This window comes from Branchiostoma floridae, chromosome 9 (assembly GCF_000003815.2).
Source record: "Branchiostoma floridae strain S238N-H82 chromosome 9, Bfl_VNyyK, whole genome shotgun sequence".
In the NCBI taxonomy this organism is placed as follows: Eukaryota; Metazoa; Chordata; class Leptocardii; order Amphioxiformes; family Branchiostomatidae; genus Branchiostoma; species Branchiostoma floridae.
This window is the reverse complement of record NC_049987.1, coordinates 19400057-19425185: the sequence shown is the minus strand read 5'-3', so window position 1 is coordinate 19425185 and position 25129 is coordinate 19400057. Positions and strand designations below refer to the sequence as shown.

The 25129-nt window shown below is 39.2% G+C and overlaps 1 protein-coding gene across 1 annotated transcript in view; it reads left to right on the top strand.

Annotated features, from left to right (window-relative positions):
* LOC118422258 (neurogenic locus notch homolog protein 2-like) overlaps positions 1 to 14257 on the top strand; it is a 25273-nt gene extending 11016 nt beyond the window's left edge. The window contains exons 9-21 of the mRNA XM_035829776.1: positions 214 to 375; positions 2605 to 2730; positions 2967 to 4232; positions 6442 to 6535; positions 7004 to 7148; positions 8569 to 8698; positions 9456 to 9584; positions 9697 to 9766; positions 10705 to 10786; positions 11270 to 11322; positions 11668 to 11754; positions 12187 to 12305; positions 12877 to 14257. Coding sequence (XP_035685669.1) covers positions 214 to 375; positions 2605 to 2730; positions 2967 to 4232; positions 6442 to 6535; positions 7004 to 7148; positions 8569 to 8698; positions 9456 to 9584; positions 9697 to 9766; positions 10705 to 10786; positions 11270 to 11322; positions 11668 to 11754; positions 12187 to 12305; positions 12877 to 13034 — 2621 coding nt within the window. The 3' untranslated portion in view covers positions 13035 to 14257. The remainder of the gene's footprint in view (positions 1 to 213; positions 376 to 2604; positions 2731 to 2966; positions 4233 to 6441; positions 6536 to 7003; positions 7149 to 8568; positions 8699 to 9455; positions 9585 to 9696; positions 9767 to 10704; positions 10787 to 11269; positions 11323 to 11667; positions 11755 to 12186; positions 12306 to 12876) is intronic.
* Positions 14258 to 25129: the final 10872 nt, after the last annotated feature.

Here is a 25129-nt window from a genome sequence, read left to right as displayed (position 1 = left end):
GTGTCCATACCTCCTTTTTATTCCTAGTATGTGTGGGGGTCAAATAAGAATTTTTGGACATCTTGTGCTGCTCTGTAAAAACCAGGTCTGTTACATGTATGCTTCGAGGTGGTTTATGGAGTATGCAGTACAAGCAAGTAAAAGTAAACAGAAACTGTGGTGTTAATAACATTGTGACTGTATGTGAACCAGTGATGTTTGTTGTCCCTGCAGGGCACTGTGTGGATGGAGTAAACTCGTACAGCTGTGTATGTGATGTTGGCTACCAGGGACAGCACTGTCAGGAACAGCTTCAGCTGTGTCAGCCAAACCCCTGCAGAAATCACGGCTTCTGCTGTGCCTATGGCCAACCATGTGGACAGCATTTACAACCTGGTAAGACAAACAGTCAACACACACTACACTATATATATATACACATGTGCACATCCGTTATTCCCCATCTTAAAAGGGTTGGATGCTGCGGGATGTCATTCAGGTCTGATTGCTGATCTCCAGCTGCCTCAATTCAAGGGGGTTGGCCCTGATTTCAATTGTTATATCCATGTTTGAGTGTTGAATTCCCTGAGTCTGTGGGCCAGAGTTCAATTAATCCTCATAAGAGTCAGCCCAGCTTAGACATGTAAGAAATTGCATCATTTTGTAATTGTGGATGATGACGTTAAGAGTGGCACCGTGTATGATCCTCAAGTGTCAAACCTGACTGTAAAAGAACCCAACACACTTAGGCCACACCAATTTAATTTCTTGGTTCACGGATTTTTTCATAAAAAAATATGGAGCGAGAGGGCGAAATAAAAATAAAAATTGTAAAATGGTTGCGGTAAAGGTAACGGCTAATCCGAAACATAAAGAAAAAAAAGTTTTCAGCTTGAAAAAAGTACAAAAACACTGTTATTGTACAGTAACAGCACCTGTACCCGTACTTTAAGGAGCTTATAATATAAAGGCCAATTTGCTACACCAGAAAGCTGGTGAATGGTTTCATTAATGGTGAAAATTTGCTGAGTGGTAATTTTTATTTTATTTATTTTCCAAAAAATAGGAGCGAGCGAATCCGTGAACCAAGAAATTAAATTGGTGTGGCCTTATTGAGAAGAGTAGAGGTGACACGTGCTTAGCTAAGTATGCAAGTCATAGCAAAGTCGCATTGAACTAATAGCTTGGAAAAGTGTTTTATTCAAGACCGACATTTTGGTGACTGTCTGTAACCTTCCTCAGGGTAATTCTGACTGGTTCTGACTTACACACTGCGTATTGGTGTTGCAGCTAATAGGGCCTTCACACTGAAACCGAATCAGCAGGAATCAAGCAGAACCTGCCGGAATGAAGTATGTGCAAAATTGGTGCCACATTCGGTGCCATTAAATCCCCTTCACACGAGAAGGAATGAGCCAGAATGCCGTCAAAATGAAAATCCCTTTCTATTCCTGTGAATTCGTAGTGTATTCTAGACATTTTCACTGCATTCGAGATATTCTTTCGGCCGCATTCTGGCAGGATTCGAGATGGCTTGCCGTTTTGGTTCTCCATCGAATGTAATAAGAATGTTTCGAATAATGTTGGAATGCCGCAGAATGCGGTCAGACTGCTGTCAGAATATTTAGAATACACTAAGAATCCACTACGAATGCCATTCGATATTTCTCCACTTTGAATGCACCTCGACAGTTTTTAATTCATGTCAAAAACATTCGAGCCAGCCAAAAGAACGGGGACGAAGATCTCGAATGCAGTAAGAATGTTTAGAATACAGTACGAATTGCGATGAATTGCCACGAATAGAAAAAAAATTCATTTGGACGGCATTCCGGCTCATTCATGCTCTCGTGTGAAGAGGGCTTAACAGATGCAGTCTCAAAGATCATCATCATAGCGTTCCGTGCCAGTACTGCAGCCAGGCCACGGCCTTCTCGTTTTAAAGTTCTTCATAACCAGTCTCAAAGATAACCAGTCAGAATTGCTCTCAAGAAGGTGACAGACAGTCACCAAACTGTGGTTCTTGACTTAAACATTTCGTCGTGTGCAAAGAACTTTGTTATCCATATAATCCAGGAAAAATAGACTTTACATATATCTAATGGAGATCTAAATAAACAAACAAACAAACATATAGAACATGTAACACGGTGCACTCCATATCACTTGAGGATCCCACCCACAAGAGAGCTGGTGTTGAGGGTGATGATTGAGGAATACACCGTGCTGTGTTTTATCTCAGAGTCTGTCATATCCACCCAAGAAAACATGTGTTTCAATGCAAAATGTGCTAGAAGCTGAGAAAATTTGGTGTCCATGAACAAAAAACGAAGTCATGTAACAACAGCAATTCCAATATCGAAATCCGGTCGAATTTTCAACAGTGGCGCACTCGACTCAATTGCGTTCAAATAATTCAATCTATATAGAAGCCTGAGTGTGTGATAACAGTAGAAGCCCTGTTTTTGATAACCCAATGCAAGATATCTTCAAAGGTCTCACAGGAACACCCATATTGAACAGTGTCACAGCCCAGGCATGACATAAAGCGTCTTACCAAGTGAACGTGATGAAATTATAAATTCAATGTCATGTTTGTAACATCAGAGTTGGTTGGGTTTCCAGGAGAGAGAGAGTGTTACTGCGCCAATGGCTACACAGGACAGTTTTGTCAGGTGGAGCTTGATGAATGCAGCCAGCCTGATGTGGACCCTCCCTGTCTGAATGGTGGTTTGTGTGTGGATGCTATAGGTAAGTCACTCTTCTCTATCATGTAATCTCAAAATTCATGTGAGGCCGATTCGATGAGGATGGCATCCTCCCAGAACCCCCAGACTGGTGTGAGCAATAATAATGTGATAAAAGGTTTGGCAAAAAATTTTGCCCTCATTGTGAAATCTAATTGGTCAGGAAGGAAACATTTAATGACTACTACTGTAGTAGACACACTGTGTATGGCATACCAAACTATTTGTATGTGTCTGCAGGTGACTACAGCTGCCTGTGTGCAGCAGGTTACACAGGTGCCAGGTGCGAGGTAGCTGCCCCATGTGCCATGCAGCCGTGCGGAACAGGACAGTGTGTGGAGACATCAGGAGCAACCTACTCCTGCGCCTGTCCCCCTCACCTCACGGGACAACACTGTCAAACACTGCTCCATCCATGTAACAGAACTGACACACCTTGTGGACAGAATGGGCAGTGTCATTCCGATGGACAGTCCTTTATGTGTGTTTGTTTAGCTGGGTATACAGGACAATACTGCGATGTACCCATGTCTACAGTAACGCCATCTACCAGCACTACGTCTTGGATACAGGAAACGACTGTTTTATCAAGTACCTCAGTTCCTGTGCAGACATCTGCACCCACACAGATGGTGTCCGAGGCACCAACACAGATGGTATCTACAGCATCAACACAGATGGTGTCTACAGCATCAACAGAAATGATATCTGCAGCACCAACGCAGATGGTATCTACAGCATCAACAGAGATGATATCTGCAGCACCAACGCAGATGGTATCTATAGCATCAACAGAGACGATATCTGCAGCACCAACACAGATGGTATCTACAGCATCAACAGAGACGATATCTGCAGCACCAACACAGATGGTATCTACAGCATCAACAGAGACGATATCTGCAGCACCAACACAGATGGTATCTGCATCATCAACAGAGACAGCATCTGTGGCACCAACGCAGATGGCATCTGATGCACCAACGCAGATGGCATCTGATGCACCAACACAGATGGCATCCACGGCACCAACACAGATGATGTCCACGGCAACAACACAGACAATTTCTACAGCACCGCCCTCACCATGTGACAGCAATCCCTGTCAGAATGGTGGCAGTTGTGATGTTGACAGCCTGGGCTGGTTCTGTACATGCATAGATGATTGGCTGGGACAGATGTGTGAGCTGGACCCCTTTGTGTGTATACCAGACCCGTGCGTACAAGGCTTCTGCTTCCCTCTGAACGGAGCTGCGTTCTGTGACTGTTTCCACGGCTTTACGGGGACCTGGTGCGAGGTCGCTATCGTTGACTGCGACCCCGACCCCTGTGTTTTTGGTCGGTGTTCCGTAGGTGAACAGGGGTTTTACCAGTGTGAGTGTGAGCCGGGCTATGGTGGTGTAAACTGTTCAGAAACTGTTTCTGTGTGTGCCAGCCAGCCATGTCTGAACGGAGGCACTTGTGTGGAGGACAACAATGCAAGCTTCAACTGTTCATGTGCTGATGGTAAGTCTGTTAATAATATATTCCATTACAATGTTTTGGTAAATAAAGGGATTGGACAGCAACAAACTTCAGGATAGTTTTTGTGAATGCCATGTACATAGAATTGCTTGCTAATGGGGAAATTTCAAAGATTTGTTTAAAATATTTGCTTTATTTCAGAACAGTACTGTGAGTATTGAAAGCTAAAACTTCTTTGTCTTCCACTTCTTTCCCAGTATTAGACTCTCATAATTCCACCAGATGCCATAATACCATCACATGAGGAAAATACAATTGATTTGAAAGTGATTTAAAGAGATGCACCAATGCAGTATCAGTAATCATTCACTTCTGAAGTTTAGATATTTAGGTGTTCAAGACAATCTTGAGAAGGCCTCTATAACAACGGTTATTTTCATGTGGCAGCATTATGGCTTAATTATGAGTCAGAGTTGATGTTATTTAGACATTGTTCTTTCTTCAATAGGCAATTTTTTGGTATCTACCCTTTTACTCTGTCAATGTAGTTCATTTTGATTGCAAGTGATTTCAGCATAATTGCAGACTGATCTTTGACATTCTGATGATGAACTTTTCTGATGATGAACTTTTCTGCAGCTTGGTTGACTCTTCTGTCATCAAACTCACAGAGTCTGACCAATTTAGCGCACAGTTCCCACCATCTGATCATGGTAGTCAGATAGTCAGGTCAGTGGGTTATGTCCAGATGACAAGGTGAAGTCACTGTTTAACTGTCCACTGTTTGTAGCATCAGGGCATGGACGGCAAGGCAAACTCGTGTTTCTGTGAACTTCAAGGTTCATCTGTGACGGTGTAGTAAAAGTTTTACACATTATTTCTTTACAGAAGTGTAAAGCACTCACCAACAAGCGTTCGATGATTCCTCTGATCCTTCTCAAGTTGATATGACCCAAATCTTATGTGAACAAGGTCATTTACATCACAGCCCATAGACCATCCCTCAACAGAGACGGGAGCTGATAGCAACTACCAGAAACCTTTGACCCATTGCTGATGTCACACTTCCATTCAGATCATGTGAAATACTAGTATGGGTCATTTCAACTTGAGAAAGGTCAGAGGTCTGGCCGAAAGCTTGTTCATGATTGTTTTACACTTGTGTGTTAAAACAATGACTGTAAAGCTTTTACTAAAAGTAAGGTGAGCCAATGTCTCTAGACTGCTGCATGTTGCACACTTCCTACCCACTTCTTGTTTGTTTTGAACAGACTTTCACTTCATCACATGTGCACCACATGACTTGTTAATGGTTACTTATTAGATTTGAACACGTGACTGTCTGCATGGCTTGTACATGTCACTGTATATTGTTGGTGGTAGGTGGTTTCTTTTTGGTGTCTTGCATGCTTGGAGTTCATCTGTGACAATTATGAATGAAAACTTGACTAACCCTGACCAACTACTGCTACTTATATATAATATATAAGACGTGATGTTATTTTAATAATGAGAGACATGTAACTGCAACAGTGGGTGGTAAGTGCCAACTTGAAGCTCTTGACAAGAGGAATGAAGGAAGCGGTGTACATTGGAGCTCATCGTCTGACATTCAGAAACAGAGACGAGTTGCGACACAGGTTATCTGGCACCTATGACCCATTGCTGCCGTCACGTGTCTCTAATTTGTTATGTCCTGGAAGTAGTACATTGTAGCAGTTAATTTCGTGAATTGTTCACTACTCTGTGAACTGTTTATGATAAGCTTTTTGGGTAAGTCCCGATTCTTCTGTTGGCCTGGTGAAGTTAAGTTTAGTCTTCATTCATAAGTTCTTTTGTCATTGTGTTCACATTATGTCACTTAGATTGTAGCAGTCAAACCTGACTCAAGCAATGTCAACAGCTGCAACACTCTGTATGTGAGGAAATGTTTGTGTTGTTGTTGTCAGTATGTTTTCTAAGTAAGACTCTGGTGACGATAGATTTCTTTCCACTGAGTGAAGACCATTGTCTGACCAAAATTGGATCTGTATAATAACTTAATGAAATGAATATGGTCCATGAGGTAGTATGATTTGGGAGACAACAAACTCACACACAAAACTTACTTCAGATCTGTATCAATGAAATTTCTTTGAACAATAAACGAAAATTTTGGCCTCCACCTCAGTGGAAAGGAGTATGTAATACTACTGTAATACTACTGACTTTTTTGTACAGAATATATGTGTGTATTTGCATGTTCCTGTAGGTTTTATCGGGGATGTATGTGAGGTTGAGGACAGGTGTGCCCAGCAGAGATGCCGCAATGGCGGAACTTGCATCATGTCTGGGGTAGATTTCAGGTCATAGATTTTACTAATTTTGAAAGTACATTTGATGCTGTATATCTGATAAATCTGATTTTTGTCAACTCTAACTAGTACCGTGAAAGTGAAATCAACAGCTCTTTTATGCTGGAAATATGAGTATTTGTCCTTGAAATACTTTCACAATCTAAAAATAAAATCATTATGACGCTTTCTCATTGTAAGCTGCAGGCAACCTGAGGGTCATCAGCACGATACATGTGTATGATGGTCTCATAGACTACATGCAATTCACCAACTTTAACTAAAATGCTAGTCAAGCTTAAAGTATAAATTTAGGGCAATGCTTTTGTAATGAATCTTTGTGCTTTGCAGCTTTAATGGGACTTGTGTTTTCACCCGTATTATCTCTAAGTGAGTTGCATAAAAACATGAAAGACTTTTACTGATAGTGGGACATGCTCCATCGAAACCATGGTAACATCAATACATATCTATCTGCAGGTGTGATTGTCCATCTGGTTACTATGGAGATGAGTGTGAGCAGGTGGACTGGTGTGCTGACCACCCCTGTCAGAACAATGGGACGTGCTCATTGCAAACCAGTCCAGACAGTTCCCTACCCTACTCCTGTCTCTGTCTACCACAGGTAAACCTGAAATCATTTTCCATCCCCTTTATTTTGAATCCGATAGGCGCAACGTTCCTTGGGGGATCCGGGGGCATACTCCCTGGAAAATTTTGAAATCTAGCCCCTCTGAAACACTTTTTCCTGCATTTTGAGGTGTAAATTTTGCTGGTAGACTAAGCTGTTCAACAGCATCTGTTTTGGTGAGAAATTACACAAGGGAGACAGTTTTATTATTATCAGTTTCTTTACATATCAATTTTTGTCCGTCACAGAGGACAGAATGGGCAAAATTTTTTTCCGTCCCCAGCTGTATACAAAATTCCGTCATAAGACAGAAGGACGGGTGCTGGCTACAACCCTGCCTTGAGCACACTAGGGGTGGGTACCAGACAGTACAGAAAATTTAGGTAATGGTCCAGTTCAGGTACAGAGGATCAGGTTCAGGTCAGGACCTAGTTGTTTGTGAAATTTGTAAATGATCGATACTCAAAAACAATGTTCCATTTTGCTACAAAGTAATCTTTTTGCTGGAGTATCCGAAGTCATCTTGGTGTGCTCATGGACCCTCATTTATGCCGAAAATAGTCACGATAAATTAAGGAAGGGACTATATTACGTATATGTATAGGAAATACATGGTAGGGTCTGCATGGGTTTAGTCAAGTATCCAAACACCTCACGTAATTTACCACAAGTGAAATTCTGCAAAAAGGTTGCTGTTTGTGAATTCATTGACACATACAATGTACAAACATGTACATTTTATGAAATTTATTTGAAAATAATACTATCTTCTGGAGTTCAGTACCCCTTTAACACAACCAGAGATATTCTGAAGAATTTATCTGTGAAAACATGTTCACACAATGTAGTAATAAATTATAATAGTGAATATGACAATCTGTGCTTTTGCAGTACTTTGGAGCTCACTGTGAGTTGAGGGATGCCTGTATTTGATAAAACATGTTTACACAGTTGAGCATAATGATAATCATGTCCACATGATGTGCGCACTGGGATCCCACTACAGGGCTCGAAATACTGGGTGCAGGTGCACCCAAAATTGGAGCTGTGCACCCAATTATTTTCTGTGGGTGCACTGGTGCACCCAAATATTTTCTTGGATTTATGTATGTAAAGATATCAAAGTGTACTAGTATACATCATATTCTTGACATCTAATGGTTAGAAAGATAATAAATATGTCTGTCATGGTACTTGTTTAAGAATTTGATAGCATGTAACTATGTTTTGTTTTGCTATTAGGTTTTTCTGACACTCTACTTAAATTTAAGTGGTGCACCCAAAATATTTTTGGTGCACCTAATTTTTTAAGCTGGGTGTTTTAAGCTGGGTGCACCAGTGCACCTAATCCCAAAAATGAATTTCGAGCCCTGCACTACAATGATAGTGCATTCTACAACCTGTGCCTTTTCAGTACTTTGGAGCCCACTGTGAGTTGAGGGATGCCTGTACTGGTGTACCCTGTGGGAATGGGACCTGCGTTAGTCTTAACAACAGTACCAGCCAGCCTGAGTACCGGTGTCAGTGTCAGCCAGGATATTCAGGTACAACACACGTGGTTGTCTGATATGCAAGGGTTACTAATTAAAAGATGGTATCTCACTGCACTTGTGGCACCGGTGTGGCACTTCGGGGTGCGAAACATTACTCAACGAATTTCAGAGATAAAGAACAAATTTTCTTACGTTTTGTGTATTTTTGTAAAATACAGCAAAAATAACACAACAGTGCCGCAGTGAATGAGCCCTGCAGTGTCACACCAGTGCCCCAAGTGCAGTGAGATAGCACCTTAACTTATCTTTGCCAAGAATTTTGCAGACTGAGTTTGTAGATGAATGGCATATTGTAAAAAGAATCTTTATTGTAAACTATACCCAAAGGCTATCAGGAACTGTTGTATTAAATGCCATTACTGACACAAACACATAATTAGTATTTTGTTAATCTGATTGGTAATCAGCCAACTGCTGCCTACTCCTGTGTCAGGAACCCCAGCAGCAGTATAATCAAATACTCAATCGCTCACTCACTATCCATTGTTTGATTATACTGCTGCTGGGATCCCTGATGCATGCATACGCAGCAGTCGGATAGTCTTCACACCGCGCTTCCATGCAGCTCTGTCCAGTGGGCTGACCTCTGGTAGACACCTTGATGTCTCCCCTAACACACTCCATCCTAGTTTTTCTCAGTCTACCATGACCCCTGTTGCCTGACACTTTAAGTTTGGTTACACTGGATACTGCTGATTGTAATAACTGCATGTCCACCTGAATGTTGTCATTGTATTAAATTTTACAGGAGATAGCTGTAACATCAGTGCATGTGATGGAAACAGATGTCAACACAACGGTCGCTGTCTGCTGAATGAAGATGGCCAGGCCAGATGTTTATGTAGGCACAACTACACAGGAAACGACTGTTCACAAGGTATTACAGATGTACTGGTATACTGTAGTATGGATTGAAATATAAATATTGAAATATAGATATTTTTGTTCCTCATTTGGACCCATTCTAAAGACTGTTGTATGTTTTTCAGACCAGTTCATCTCTGTGGCACAGTTCCATGGGCAGAGCTACCTGCAGTACCCCCAGGAGCTAGCAGTTGTGTAAGTCTGCACAGAACTGTGGGTTGTCACACTTGTGCATATATCAAGTCTGTATTGACATTTTTGGGGTCACAGGTAGTTTTATAACAAAGTTGCACCAAAGTTGATCAAAGTAAATCTTCTTATTTTCCCCCAAATCAAAGCCAAAAAGATATAGAACTGATACGAACTTGATATACACACAACCGTGCGTCATAAACGTGATGTTTGCCTGAGAAAATTAAGCTGCAAGGTATAAGGAAGGGTCCTGTCCTCAGTGCTGAAAGAGGTATCCAATAAGACTTTTCTTTTGCACAACAAAAGTACAGTCTTTTAGAACAGTCCACTACATCTTTACATACAAACAAACAAATGGATACAAGTGTTGTTCATGTTTGCCTAACAACTTGGAGGTCAATGATATAGAGCTCATGTCTTTGGTACTGAAATTGGCATCCAATCTTTCTAGACAGAACATAAATACACTCAGCAATTTTCATAAAGTCCACTACATCAGATTCCATTACAAGGGAATACAAGTGACAACATCCAGATAAAGGACATAGGAGCCCTGTCCTTGGTACTGAACTGGGCATCCACTATGGCAATCTTTATTGCCATTTAAGCAAAAGTACAGGGCCTTTTTTAAGTTCCACTACTACCACTACACCTTTACCCAGAAAAATAGAAACAAGACTTAGTAACATACTTGCCTAACAACAACAAGGTATAGGTATATGGTGGTCCTATCCTTGATGCTGAACATGGCATCCATTTGGACTATCTTTATGCATAATTTGACACAACAAATGGAAGAACATTGATTTCATGAGGTCTACTTCATCTGTACAAAGAAGTGGATGCAACAAATACATGCTAAACCTATACGTAAAAGTATAATATGTACATATAGATATACATGTAAGCATGCTCATATAATTGTTTTTATGGTCCCACAGATCCAGTAGAGAGACCAGACTTGCTATGGTGGTGAAAACAACTCAGGAGAACTGTTTACTGGTCTGGTTGGGAGACCCTCAGGTAACACATTCTGTAATCTTTTAGATACATAACATTACTGTGACATTGAACACTTACATATTCCACAACAAACAAATAATGTCAAGCATTATGAATGTTTTTTTCATCCTCCATTGAGAGCTTCTCAGTGTAACATTATGTTTTCCTCTAGCTCACATCCTTATACAACTGTTAAGTCTCAGCAACGACTTGTTTCCTTGGACTGCAAACCTTTGAATCTTGGGATGACTTGACAACTGTTTCCCTCCTGTATCTTCTAGTCATTAAAACCAGTGTTCATCAATATCCCATTGCATAGTAATTTACACCATAAACTTAAACTCAGTTTATTAGTGGTCAAATCGTGTTGCATTGAAGAAACCCAGAAAAAATGTAGTGGAAGAAGCCATGTTTTTAAAAGGCTTTATTGTTTGCATTTTTTAAAGTTGCACACAATTTTTTAGATACACTTAGAACCAAGTATGTTTCATACCTTATATGCAGGGTTTTGGAGACTTCCTGTCCTTGGGGATCTACCAGGGTCAGTTTGAGTTCAGGTACATTTTCTACATCACGTCCTGTACGCCTTCATTTAATATAAAATATTTTTGAACTGCATGGCTGCAAGCATGTTCGATGTACTGTTGTGACTGCAATGATTGTGTTGCAGTTGGTAATTTGTTATTGAAACAAACAAGTTATATTTGGCCACACTCCCAACAAAGTTGATATTGTCTGTATAATGTGAGTGATACACTCTGCTCTCATTTGTGATATTCATTTTTCTTTTTGCTGTGCATTTCATCATAGTGAAGTAGAGATCTTCAATGTGTGGAGACTTTCTATAATTGTACATGTATAATAAAATGATGCCAGCATCAATCTTATGATATTTTTGTCAGGTTCAATCTCGGAGACGGTATTGCAGAAATTACCGCATCCACTGTTACCATCAACAATGGACAATATTGGCGGATCTTCCTCGACAGGTTTGTTACAAGCATCAACCATATTATTGTAGATGAACTGTCTAGAAACCTTACTACCAAGGCCATGTTGATTTGATTGCATGGATGACATCGGCACATGCTTTATCTTTTCTCCATTTTCCCCCAAAATACTGAGTATAATTATTGTAAAAAGCAGCTTCAAAATCAGCATAAACATATGCTGGAGTTGTACTTGTACCTTTGATGATATATGCTGCAAATTGAAAAAAAAGATACTAATATTATATTAGTATCAATAGAATTCCAAAGTCAAGTCCAAAGTCTAAGAGGAAGATAGGAGAGAGAAAATTTTGAAATGAAGAATGTTTTGTTCGATATACCATGTGATACCAAGTCTTTTTATAACCTTCCTGACCACTTATATGCACTACTAAATATAGCAAATCATTTATTTCTGTTACTAAATATCAGGAGTGACAGAGAAGGTGAAATGACAGTAACATCCCTTGATGGGACACACCTGGTCTTCACTTCTATGTCACCAGGGGGCGCTATTGGCCTGAATGCTGTCAACAACAATCTTTATGTTGGTGAGTTATTTCATGGGGTCAGTGTAAACTGTAAAATCAGTCCAGTGTCTCAGAAAGGGTACTGTAATTATTAGGGGTGGGTACTGTTACCGGTACAAAATCTTTTTGTCTTGTTGGTCTAGTCTGGAAAAACCTGACCTGAAAAAAAATCAGTAGACCAGATATTGGGGCAATTAGAAAATGAACAGATTTTACCGGCAGTCATTTACATGTGTTGGGGCTTACTAGCCCAAGAAAATAACAAGATTAAAGTATAGGAGAGTTGATAGTCATTTCAGAGGCATTTGTGTTATGTACATGAAGATAGGATTTTAATGGAAGTTGGATATGCCTTTGTAGCAAATTGGATCAGTTTGTTTTGAGTATTGCCCATTCATAAGTTTTCACAGACACATAGGTTCAGGTTTGGACCTGGACCCACCCCTAACTAGTATGTTTTAACAGAATGTCACTCTGCATCTTTGTCAAGTCCTGTGATGCACTACTTTGTACCCTAACTACTATTGACAACAGAGTCATGGACAAATACTGTGTTCTGCCACCTTAACTAGCGGTGTACTTCTCACCACAGGTGGCCATCCTAGCGCAGCTACGCAGGTGTCTGCTGGGCGCTACACCTCAGGACTGGTGGGGTGTGTAGCATCGCTAGAGTTTCCTAACGGTGGAACGGACTTCGACTTACAGCTAAGCGCTACAGATGGTCTGGATATCAGCAACTGTCCAGTCTGACACTCAGTAGTGAACATCTTATAGACTACTAGAAATGCTTTTTCTTATTTCTCTTCTTTTACATAAAAAAGTCACCTCTCAAGTAACAAAATTACTTACTCGTTTGTCATTGGGGTAAGCAAATTTTTCAGTGCTTAATTTTATGCAGTGAGTTTTGTTTTCTTATGTTTCTTTCTTTCTTCGGTATTGCATTACAATGTTCTTTCTTCTAGAATATTATTCTTGAAGTACAAGCTTGTGGTAGAATTTTTCCCAATGTGATGTTGCATTATGATTCAAGATCTTGAATGTCTTAGGCTGCTCAAGAAAGGATGCTCTGACACCAAGAATATTTTTCTTATAATATTAAGAGAATTTAGCATTAAAAACGAAAGTTTGTAGTAATAATTTAATATTAGTTCCTAGTAATTCTTGTTTCTTATAAGATCCATGCTTTTCAGCCATGACTACCATTCTTCCCAAATTACTAAAATTTTGGTTGCCTACAGCCAGTCATCTATTGTAACATGGCAACATTCTGTCAGTAAAGAGTGAAAAAAAAGATGGGCACAGATAAACAGTTTTCAAAATAGAAACCAAAAACATATTGTCACAGACAACAGATCTTTAATTCTGCAGTCCTATCTGTGATAGGATGTTGATAATTCAAAGTGCAATTGAGAACCAATGTTGCTAATTTATTGTTTTATCTTACCTTGTTGATTATACACATATCAGGCTGTAATTAGCATATTTTAATCTAAAATATGATATTCTCTATCAAAATTGTATTGTATATACTTGTGTGAAAGTAGTTTTCTTTGGCAGGATTTAATATTTACATTTCATAATAAATTATGTAAATGACTGCCAAATTACATAAATACATTCTATTCTTAAATGTCGTGATGAAAACAATATTATTATGTATGCATATCAAGCCCTAATCTGTTTAACTTATTGTGAATATCTCAATGTAAGCTACCCCGTTTTAGTTATTCACTATGAAAAGTTTTTAACAAAAATGCCTGGTCTGTAGTTTCAGCTAACGAAGCTACTGTGAATGAATAACTGTTAGACAAAATGATAGAAATCACGATTTTAATTTACGTAATTCTTGTCAGTAATTTACATCTGCTGGGGAAAGTTTCATACACAGTTTAATTTATGTTGATTCATGATTTACTTGATGTCAGGTCAATGTCTATTTTCCGTCCAGAAATACAATAAAGAGTTTCCATGTATCATGGCGTCTTGTACCATGTGAGTCGTCTGTCTTGTCCTGTACAAAGTGAACGTTAACGGAAATATTTGTCAAGTTAAAAAAAAATCAGAATGCAATGATCATAGTGTACTATAGGAGCATTAATACCACAAGTGTTATAAACATCTGTATTCAAAACGTTTCTGATAATATTTAGTGATAGCAAAATATGATTTTAAAGATTAAAGATTGAACGTACTTTGTAGAAGTAGGTAGGACATGACGTTATGATAAAGTTTAAATTTGTATACTTCATACCATTCCGTAATAACAAGCTTAAGCGATATAGCTATTTCATTGAGAGATATAACATACGCCGCTGCCCAAGCTTGTCTTTTATTTTGTATAGACGCTGTTTAACGAAGGTTGACGGGTTTCTATTATATTTTTCATCAGCATATATCTATTGTCAGACCATATACCATATCTCGGTATACCTCCCATTCGCCGTTAAGGTACATACGTACGAAACAACAAATCGGCTTAAGACCATGTTCCTTTTCAATATCTATTTCACAGAATTCGGGAACATCAATGTAATAAGGGACACTAACTGGGACAGTGCTCACGAGAGCGTTGAAAATACACAACGCGACTGATGGTGAATCAGCGAAGAGGGGGCCTATTCTTCGAGAAAATTTGGTATTGCTGTAATTTTCATAACACAGCCGAATACAACCATAGCCAAGAATTTTCTCTGTGTTCTGGTCACTACTTTCGTTCTTTTCCACTGCAGCAAAAGAGAACGTACCAGGCTGCGAGATCCAGCTCTTCAAAAGACCAGAACGAGGAACTCCATACGCCTTGCGATCAAAATCACTCAGACTCTCAAAATCTTCATCTTTACAAGGTTTAAGAATCATACTAGTGTCATCAACGCAATTGCTTTCAATATCACAGCCGGTACCAAACCCTTGAAAATTACAACACGCCAAGACTTCTGGAAACCAATGAGTCTAATGGTATTGACTTTGTTTAGTTTCCAGTGCATCAATGGCCAACTTTCTACCACCGCTCATCTGGACGAGTTTCTTCAACATCTCCAACCCATTTCTCTTCTCGCGAAATGCGGGTCTGACGATAAGTTGCCCACCATACGCATGGCCGTCTCCATATCTAGTTATACAGAATCCTCCAACAGGGATGCCGTCTGCTTCAGCCAGGTAACACCCTGTTGAGTCCTGCTGGTAGAACATCAGTGCATCGTACACCCCCGGTCTCCAACCCTCAGCTGTTGTCCATTCATGCAGAAGGGACATCTCTGCTACAGATTTCATCGGGGGGAGATAAAAAGTGCCTGCTCTAATCTGTTCCAAATTGAGTGATGTTGGCGTTTCTTGACTCTTGCTTGTAGAGAAGGTTCTGGTTTTGGGCTTTAGAGAGAAATACAAATGTCATTGATAAGTCAGTTAACGATTGGGGCAGCGTAGTATGATGCATTGTCGGTAATATTTCAAAGTTGAAAGCCCCTGATACATTAACAAAACACATGTGGACATGTTTTATATCGTCTAGACAAGAAATGTTTACTTGTTAGGGGCCTTCACCTTTGACCTCGCGCATGTGCAGTTCTCACGGTGAACCTGTTTTGGGGGGGGGGTGCTTGCTTGAGAATTGTAATCTAAGTTAATGTGTTTTGAAGTAATGTAATCCCATGGATTAACCGTGTATTGCACTGTAAAGTTCATTTGGCAGTCCCTTCCTTTTCCTCCTCATGTCATACCTAATTGACAGTTAATTTAACCTGTTTTACAACATTCCATTGACTCCTCATAGCACTTACCTTTAAAAGAGTCGCCATTCTTCCTTCACACAGCTGCCATGTTTTCTGTGTACGGCGTGATAACACAGCTCCAAGCTTGAACGAATGGGCGGTATTGGCGAACATCTTTAGCTCACGCGGAGTATTAGACGTTTAACACGGAAAAGATCGGATCGAACTTGTTCCAACGGTTGCAGGGAAGACAGATGGTATCTACAGTATGTAGTGTTAACAGTACATTCCCCTAGCTCTTTTCGATCATTCACAATAAATATTGGACTAGACCTATGTAGAGTGAGTCGCAACGCGGCCTATATCAAACTCGTAGAGACCTCGACACGAGCGTAACGTTACAAAGGTCGAGGTCAAGGTGCGGAGTTTCTTGCCAGTTCATTCATGTATTACTCCGAGTGGGTAGTAAAACTTGACCGGCTGTATGGAAGCGTGTTTTTAGCGGTGAGGAATTCCCTTTCAGCCAGCCTAACTAATCTCAAAGCTAGATTGCTGAACGTTTGTTATTACTTTTGCCAGAATGGCAAGGTTATGCTTTAGGCTTGTACTTCTGTCTGTCTGTGTGTGAACAGCTTAACTCGAGAAGCCTTAGATGGATCCTGATGGTATTTGGTAGGTGGGTAGGGGTCGGAAAAATGAAGGTCAAGTTCGATAATGGGTCCCCTAGCGGCTTGCTAAGGTACTGCTGCGGAACTTCCATTTTTGATATTTTTTGGGCGGTAGATAGCCCTTGGGACAGAGAGCAAGTGCTGTGAGTTTGGGCCCCTAGCGGCTTTTCTGGAAATGTAGGTGCCGGTTTCCTTCCAAACTTTGGACAAGAATAACTCGAGAACGTGATGAAGGTATATATCGTCATGATTTTTGGTATGAGGATTGCCAAAGTGATAACTAACAAAATGGAATATTAATTATGCAAATCAACACATTTTGATAATCAGTGAGGAAAGTTTGTAAATCCACCGCATTCCATGATAGGACTTTCAAACTTGTAACATATATAGCTGAAGAAGAGAGAAATGTCAATACATATTGATTATGCGCCGTACGCTGTCTGCTCGAAACTTTTTTTATTCTATTTTTTTTTATTAAAAACAACAACAACAACAGTACATTTGTCAACCACTAAGACTAGAGTTTGTACAGTCGAGTACTATTGCACATGGAGGGATAACATACACTGGTGTGTCTGGACGAATAACATGGGTAAGTTCACATGCAGTACTTGGGTAGTGGAACAATTAGAAAAGACAAGTACATGTAGTACATTTCTGTAAATACTGGGGAACCTTAAGGAATATGTACAGTCTGCTACTACAATATGATCAAATATGGAGTAGTCTAACAGCATAATAAAGGTGAACGGCAGGCATGCCATCTGTTGCGACTCGCGCGATGTCTAGTACATGTATCATGCAGACTGCATGGGTATGTCGACCCCGGTCTACAACCACAATGTGTCCTGGATTTTCTGCTCCCGCGGCCTACCAAACTTAGCTCTAGCGTTGTCAACACTACAGTCTTTGAAACTTCTGTTTCTTTTTTTTTCAACACCAGCTCCTGTTCTAGCCTAGCAGGATCCATTGGCTCGCCTATTGCTACATCTTTACCTATCTGTTTATAGATTAAATAAAACGCCTCACGACTAGACTACACACAAACTAAACGTCAGGTCAGGACCTGCGTTCCATCCGCAACAGGGTAACTGAGCTGCACGCACTTAATGAAGCTGTGCAACCAGTAAATCAACTCTAATCTTAGTCTTTTTGGTGGAGGATATGCCGATGTGCACAAACGTACAGGGGTGCTGATAAACACTCTTCGTTTTACTGTACGTTAGATTAGTCATACATTGTATTTTATCTATTTTGAATACCAAATATGAGGTTTTTAAGGGAAATAAAGACACTTATTGTCCAGTAAAATAGGATGATAAAAAGTCATGGTACCCTTTCTGGAATCGAATGGACTTGTCTGAGTGAAAGGAATTTCATGCGTATGACCCACTTAACATTTGAAGCGTTAAATGTTCCCAAATTATATTTGAAGGAGGAAACGTAGTGCTGTTAAGTATATTTGAAGGAGGAAACGTAGTGCTGTTAAAATTCGCACAGTGTTTAAATGTTTGATTTGAATAATGGAGATAGGCGCTAGCCGTGAAGTTAACTTGTATTAACAACGGCGATACTGAGTCACGGCCACGTCGTCAATTCTGTGACTGGATAAAATCGCCGAAGTTTTCGAGATATTCTGGACAAAAAACATCAGTAAGAGGTGTTAGCAATTCTGATATGAAAAAGGTGAGTTCTCTACATGCTTACACAGAGGTATACATGCAAAATATAGCTGATGTTACGTCATACTCAGTATAATAACGATACTCTGTCGAAACTATAGTGAACATGGTAAATGTAAAATGCAAAACAGTCATTTGACAAGGCCATATAATACAAAGAGAGGGGCGAAAATCGCCCTATCCGCCCTACACTCCAAGCCATTACGCGTCGTACTTTAATGGGTGTGTGTGTGTTTGTCTAACATATGCACCCACCATAAATATGTCCAACTCTTCCTCATCTGAGCATTTCTTAATTTTGATACTAACAATTAGGCTAGAGATTATAAGACTAGGAGCTATGAACCTACAGCAATATGTCAGTAAATACCAACAATCGACATTGTTTTGTGCATATGTGCAAATGCGCTAACCATTTCCCCCGTAGATTGTTTCCTCTAGTCTCGTTAGTAGTCTATGGTCGACGGCAGAGATTGGTATAGTTTTGCTGATTACATGCCGTTTTCTAATTGTATCGCTGTTTGATTTTTTTTTGCCACAGAACAAAAAACGAGGAAAAGAAATGGTTAAAAAAACTACGCATTATCATTTGAAATTAAAGGCTTTTAACGCCGTCTGGAGACTGATTTCTAGACTAAAGGTGTTTTACCGCCGTCTGGAGACTGAGTTCTAGACTATGTTTGGGTTTCCCCATTCTATTAGGAAGATGCGTTCAGAAATGTCTTTGTTCCGCTTATTTTGTGTTGACACAAGGGACCAGCATTCAACTGGACCGAACCAACATTCAGGGCTCAAAATACAGGTAACATATGTAGTTTGTAGCAGATGGAAGATTAGCAGATACCAATTATGCAAATAAGTCTCTAGTTTACATAATTAATGTCAAATTGTCCTTATTCTTTTTTAAAAGTACATGTAGCAAATGATTAGATTGTCAACATTGTGACCTGTGTAAGTTAGTTAAAAGTGTACATAACCAAGCATAAATTATGCAGATGTGAAAGTCATTTGCATAATCAACTGCATGGAGGTATGAGGTTTACGAACTCTCATTTTCACCTGACTTGCATTATACATATGTGTATGGAGATATCAAAGTTTTTTTTTTAATTGTGACGTTTATTTTTATTTGTATCTTCACAGAGTTAAGACATGGCTAGCGGTGTCACATTGACCAGTGTAGCTGTCATCATTGTGCTTTATCACATCAGTGAGTAAACACAAAATCTATTTTTGCTGTACTGACCTTATTTCAAGCCATATGTTTCTCTCTGTGTATTTTGCTTTGTAAAATTGATGAACCGATATCGATGAATTAATATTCGACATGTGTGTGGGTGTTGGCGAAATGGAGAAATAATTACATAATGACTGTTGTAATTGTTATGGTGTTATGTTATGGTGCTGAATAAAAAATGTCGTATTGAATACATCGCGATCGTGTTCTGGATATGCCATAGTCATAATTTTGTCAATGGGAGATAGATCTTAGACTCGTGACAAAGCTGGGTAGGTCTTGTTCCCCTTGCAGCTCTTTTGGAGCTACAGGGGGTGATTGTATTTGGGGCTTTGAATGAAATTGACTTAGAATTAGTCATAACTGTTGCTAGCTACGTGACGATTGACATAATCCTCATTATGCAAATCAACAGCTAATTTGCATAACTGATGAGAAAATTATAGAAATTACTGTATTCCTCGATTTTCCAAGGATTTTCAAGTTATAGGTTATGTGCGAATCTAGAAATGAAAGGAACATACACAGAGGACAATTCATCAATGAGAAAACACTACAGTATCGTCACAGTTGTGGATGACAGGAAATTCGTACTTACGTCAACGTCGTTTACCAGGTTCTGAATGTGATTGGCATTACAATTTTACCCCAGCTACATCAACAGCACGCTGGACCGCCGATCCAACAATGTTAAGAACAAGCCTCACCTTAACCTGGGACGACACAGGCGTGGACGATTCCTTTATCAAGTATGTGGTTCAGCTGTACCGGAGCATTGACCGGAACTGGTAGGTTTTAAAAACTACATGTATCAATATGTTATATCATGCATTGATTATCTTCGCCAGAATTGCTAGGGTTATGTTTTAGGCTTGTACGTCTGTCTGTCTGTCTGTGTGTGAACAGCATAACTCGAGAAGCCTTGGATGGATCCTGATGATATTTGGTAGGTGGGTATAGGGGTCGGGAAATCGAAGGTCAAGTTCGATAATGGGCCCCCTAGCGACTTGCTAAGGTACTGCAGCGGAAATTCCATTTTTGATATTTCGTGTTCTGGACATGCTGTGTTCAAGATTTTTGGTGGTAGATAGCTCTTGAGTCAGAAAGCAAGTGCTGTGAGCTTGGGTCCCCTGGCGTTTTTTTTGGAACTGCAGTCGCCGGTTTCCTGTCAAACTTTGGACGAGAATAACTCGAGAACGTGTCGACGGATCGTCATGATTTTTGGTATGTAGATGCCTAAAGTGATGACGTACATGATGGAATGCTAATTATCAACACCTAATTTGCATAATTAATGAGGAAAGTTCATAAACCCACTGCATTCCATGATAGGAGTCTTTCAAACTTGTCACTTATGTAGCTGAGAAAGAGAGAAATGTCAAGACATATTGATTGTGCAAATGACGACCTCATTTACATAATTAACGGGAAATATGAACGTGTTGATGGGTATGCCTGATTTTTGGTATGTAGATAGTCTTCTAAGTTAAATAAGATTTACATAATGAGATACTAATTATGCAAAGTAACAGCTAACTTCCATAATTAAGTAGAATATTCTATTACAGTAGTTTCTTCAATGCATCTCTTGCAATTGTCCTGGACATGATATGGTTTTGACGTTTTGGTGGTAGATGGCTTTTAGCGCTATGACGAAGTTTCAGCCCCCTAACATTTAATTTTAGATCTGCTGGGGCGTTTTTGTCAAGACATTCCTATGACGATAACTGCAGAAATGAACGTCGGTATTTCAACATTTTAGGCATATCAGGTAGCTTAGGCAAGGATGTGCATTATAACAAAGACTACATACTACATACTAGGGGGCCAGATGATTAGATTTTGGCCCCCCTAGTATGTAGTTTGCATAACATTTACAAAAGCTCTTAATATTTCATGGAGGTATGAGGTCGTCGAACTCTAGTTGATGTTGAGTTTGTGCGACTTATCAAATAGCATATAAAATAAAATGTAATGAGTAACACTTTTATGTCTGCAGACATTATTCTACATAACAAACCTGGTTTATTTGGCAAAGGTATGTGTCCGTGGAACTCTAGTTTATCATGTATTAATTTAAAAGTCAAACCATACTCTTGTGGGTGGATGAGTGCAAGTAGTTTTTTAAAATCCTTGTATATGTATTGCTGACGAAATATTTCCCCCTATATATGCTTTCACAAAAAGACAATATCATATTTGCTATTTGAATATTTTGTTCTTTCCTGACTACAACACAGCAGTGGCGTATATAGACCACCAAAGGTGCAGGAAATCCCGATATATGTGTTGAGACAGGCTACCTTCCTTGGTTTACATCCCGGAACATCATACTGCAGGTAACTTCAAACGACTTTTTGGTTTATTTTGTATAACTGGTAAACCCCTTAAGGCGTAACACGCCAATATTTAGCAAAGTTGATGACTAATTTTGCAAATCTGGGGCTAATTTGCATGTCTTAGTAAACTGTATGAATCTGCGCATTTCATGAAAAGATTTTCAATCATGTGACATATTTTACTAAGAAAGATACTAGAAACATTGATAGTTATCAATAATTTACATTATTGATATGAAACTTCTGTTCATAACAAGATAGTTGTTAATGACGGTGTTTGGGAGCTAACTAATTGTGACTATGAAAAGACATAAACATGTTCTTCTTTGGTAGAGATGATCCTTAACTCTTATATGCAGATGAGAAACTTCGTCAGTTGTAAAAGTTTAGCATCAAAAAGCCGTACTTACATCTAGAATTAATACAAAACTTTCGAAATAAATGGTTGTTGAACTTGACTGAAATTTAGAAGATAAGCACGGACTTGGCACTGTTTTACAGAAACTGCACGATCGTGACAACAAATGACAACAGAAGCTGTGGAAGATACAACTCAATAATGACAAAACCTAGTAATGGTAAATTTCTAATATTTTATAAATAAAGTCAATTTCCCAGCAGGTTCCACTACTTGTTAATTTACTCCACATACAAAGAAATCAAAAGGCATACACTGCAATGTTTCTTGTGTTTTAGTTTTTTAAATTAATTGAAATTGAAAAAAATTTCAAGAATGAATAAGAATGAAATTTCCCATAAGAATTCTCACAATAAGGAAGATAAGGAAACTATTTCTCAATACTATGTGACTCACAAGAATTTCTAGAAATTGATATTTCAAGTCTTGTTTTTATCTATAGCAAGATAATTTTCTTGAAGAATAACTTATTGAATTAATTCAAATTTACTCCTCGATATTTCAAAATAATCAAAAACAAGAATAACCCCCAAAACAAGAAAAAACATTGGTAGTGTAGGATGGTGTCTAATATCATTAGATCATCGTTGTGAAAAAAAAAGTCTGTTTTTTTCAAAGCTTCAGATCGGACCCTTAGGTCCTTCAACTCCGTGTCAGTCAGCAACACCAGCATCACAGTCACCTGGCCGTCCTTCACAGAACAACAGGAACGTGGCCATCTGAATATAACAGCATTCTTCTATTATATGGTGAGGCGTAGGGAGGGCATCAAACTTCACTGTAAAAAAAAATATAATTGTGCTTGTGCATAAGGAAAAACATTTGGTAAACATGGTATTATATCATCAAAAGTATTGGAAAATACACTGTAGTTTGGTTACATTTGGGAACCATTTTTGTAGAGAAGATATACATCAGTAGTCAAGGCTTTCAAATTGAATTTAATAAGATATTAGCTTTTGGCGCAAATGTCCTAAGCATATCAAATTTGAATCAACGTTGTGTATTATATTTGTCTGATTTCCATGTTCAATGAAAGAGAAGAAAATGACTGGCACAATGAAAAAAGAGACAGACAGAGGAAAAGGAAGGTAATATTGGACGTTTTCTTTTCGCTTCATTTCAGCTGAACATCGTACCACTAGAAGGAGATACAATAAGTCCACAGATCATCTACAAAGAGTCCGTATTGCAGACAACTTTTACTGGACTCACTCCGGGGAAGGAATACGAGGTTGGTAAAATCGAGATCAGCTAGCCATTGATACTCTAACAGAGATGAATTCATAGTCTGTGGATACTTTAATTATAGAGACAGAGTGCAGTATGCATCTATTATCCCAATGTATTTCTCTGTATGACGTATTTGTTAACCATATATCGAGGCCTGTATACCTTACCCGCTCGTTTTCGAATCCCGCTGCTGCCACCATGTTGTGAACCGTTGTGCTCTTATGCTCAACTATGAGCAGTAGCAAAAAATGACATTTTTCATAACTACCTCCAAACGCTTAATCTGCTATTTGCATAGTCTGTATCGTAGACTGATATAGACTCTTTGAAAAATTACCGGTTCCAGGTTGAGTTGACAACAGCTGGGAACACGTTGGCCAACAAGCTACACGTATTTCCTTATTATTGGAGGCTGTTAACAATAGACATCATTTCTACTGGTGAGTAGACTAGAGACGGGGGCTGGGCGTTTGCGTTCATCTAATTATAACGTAAGTGCCTACCGCCACAATATAGTCAAGTCAAGGTATATTGCGCAACAATTGCTTCGGGTATAATGTAAGACAAAGTGGAGTATATAGTATAATACAACTAGCTATTTATGATGAAGCAAGTTGCCAGTTGGCCGATTTGTCTTACGTCCTATACTCAATGTGGGTTATTTTTTTCTTACCCGTACTAATGTAAGTCTATATAGTTTTTTTTGCTGAGAACAGCGTTTTCATGTGTACATCTGGAATGTCTTCTTAAATTTGATTATATACAGAATTCGAAAGGTTTAGAAAATGCATCATTATACCCCAGGCTTATTCCAATTTTCAGATCCTTCTCCCGCAGAAAAAGTGTCAGTAGTTACCACGGGTTCAACATCTGTGACTTTGAACCTGGCACCACCGAAGGAAGGGTTTATAGACCTGTTCCAAATGCAGGCGACTTCACAACATCACACCAGGTACAGGCAACCTTTCATCATCATCCGGGTGTAGTGGTTGATCGAATGGGCATGACTCTATTCCTCCATTCTTACCTATCCTCGTTAGCCATGGGCAGATATTCAGCCGATCAGCCAGTATCTTCACCTTTTTTGGCATTGACGTAAAAAAATAGACACATTCCGGGTGACATAGTATCATTCGTGAACTTTCCAGGTCATTACAACACACCCCACATACCCTACGCTATCTCAAGTGTTAAAAAGTCTGATTCGAAGAAATTTCTTATGTTGGAATATTCAAATTCAAACAATGTATTTGTTTCTGATAACGTCAATTAAGGAACTGACCACTTTTTATCAGGGATCTGCAACGGGCAGAAGATGGACCCTGCACTGTCTCATCAATATCACTTTTCTTGTATATTTTCCAAGGAATATGATTCCAAGTCTAAGATAGGCTAAAATGCAGTACAGGCTATAATGGACATCTCAAGTAGCATCATCCAGTTGTGCATGTTTAACCACATGTTAATGTTTACAAACTTGAAAGATGCCATCCTTTTTAAGCTTTAAAATCTGCATTTCAATGTTACAGCCCTCTTGTAGACGTACCGTTTCCAGACG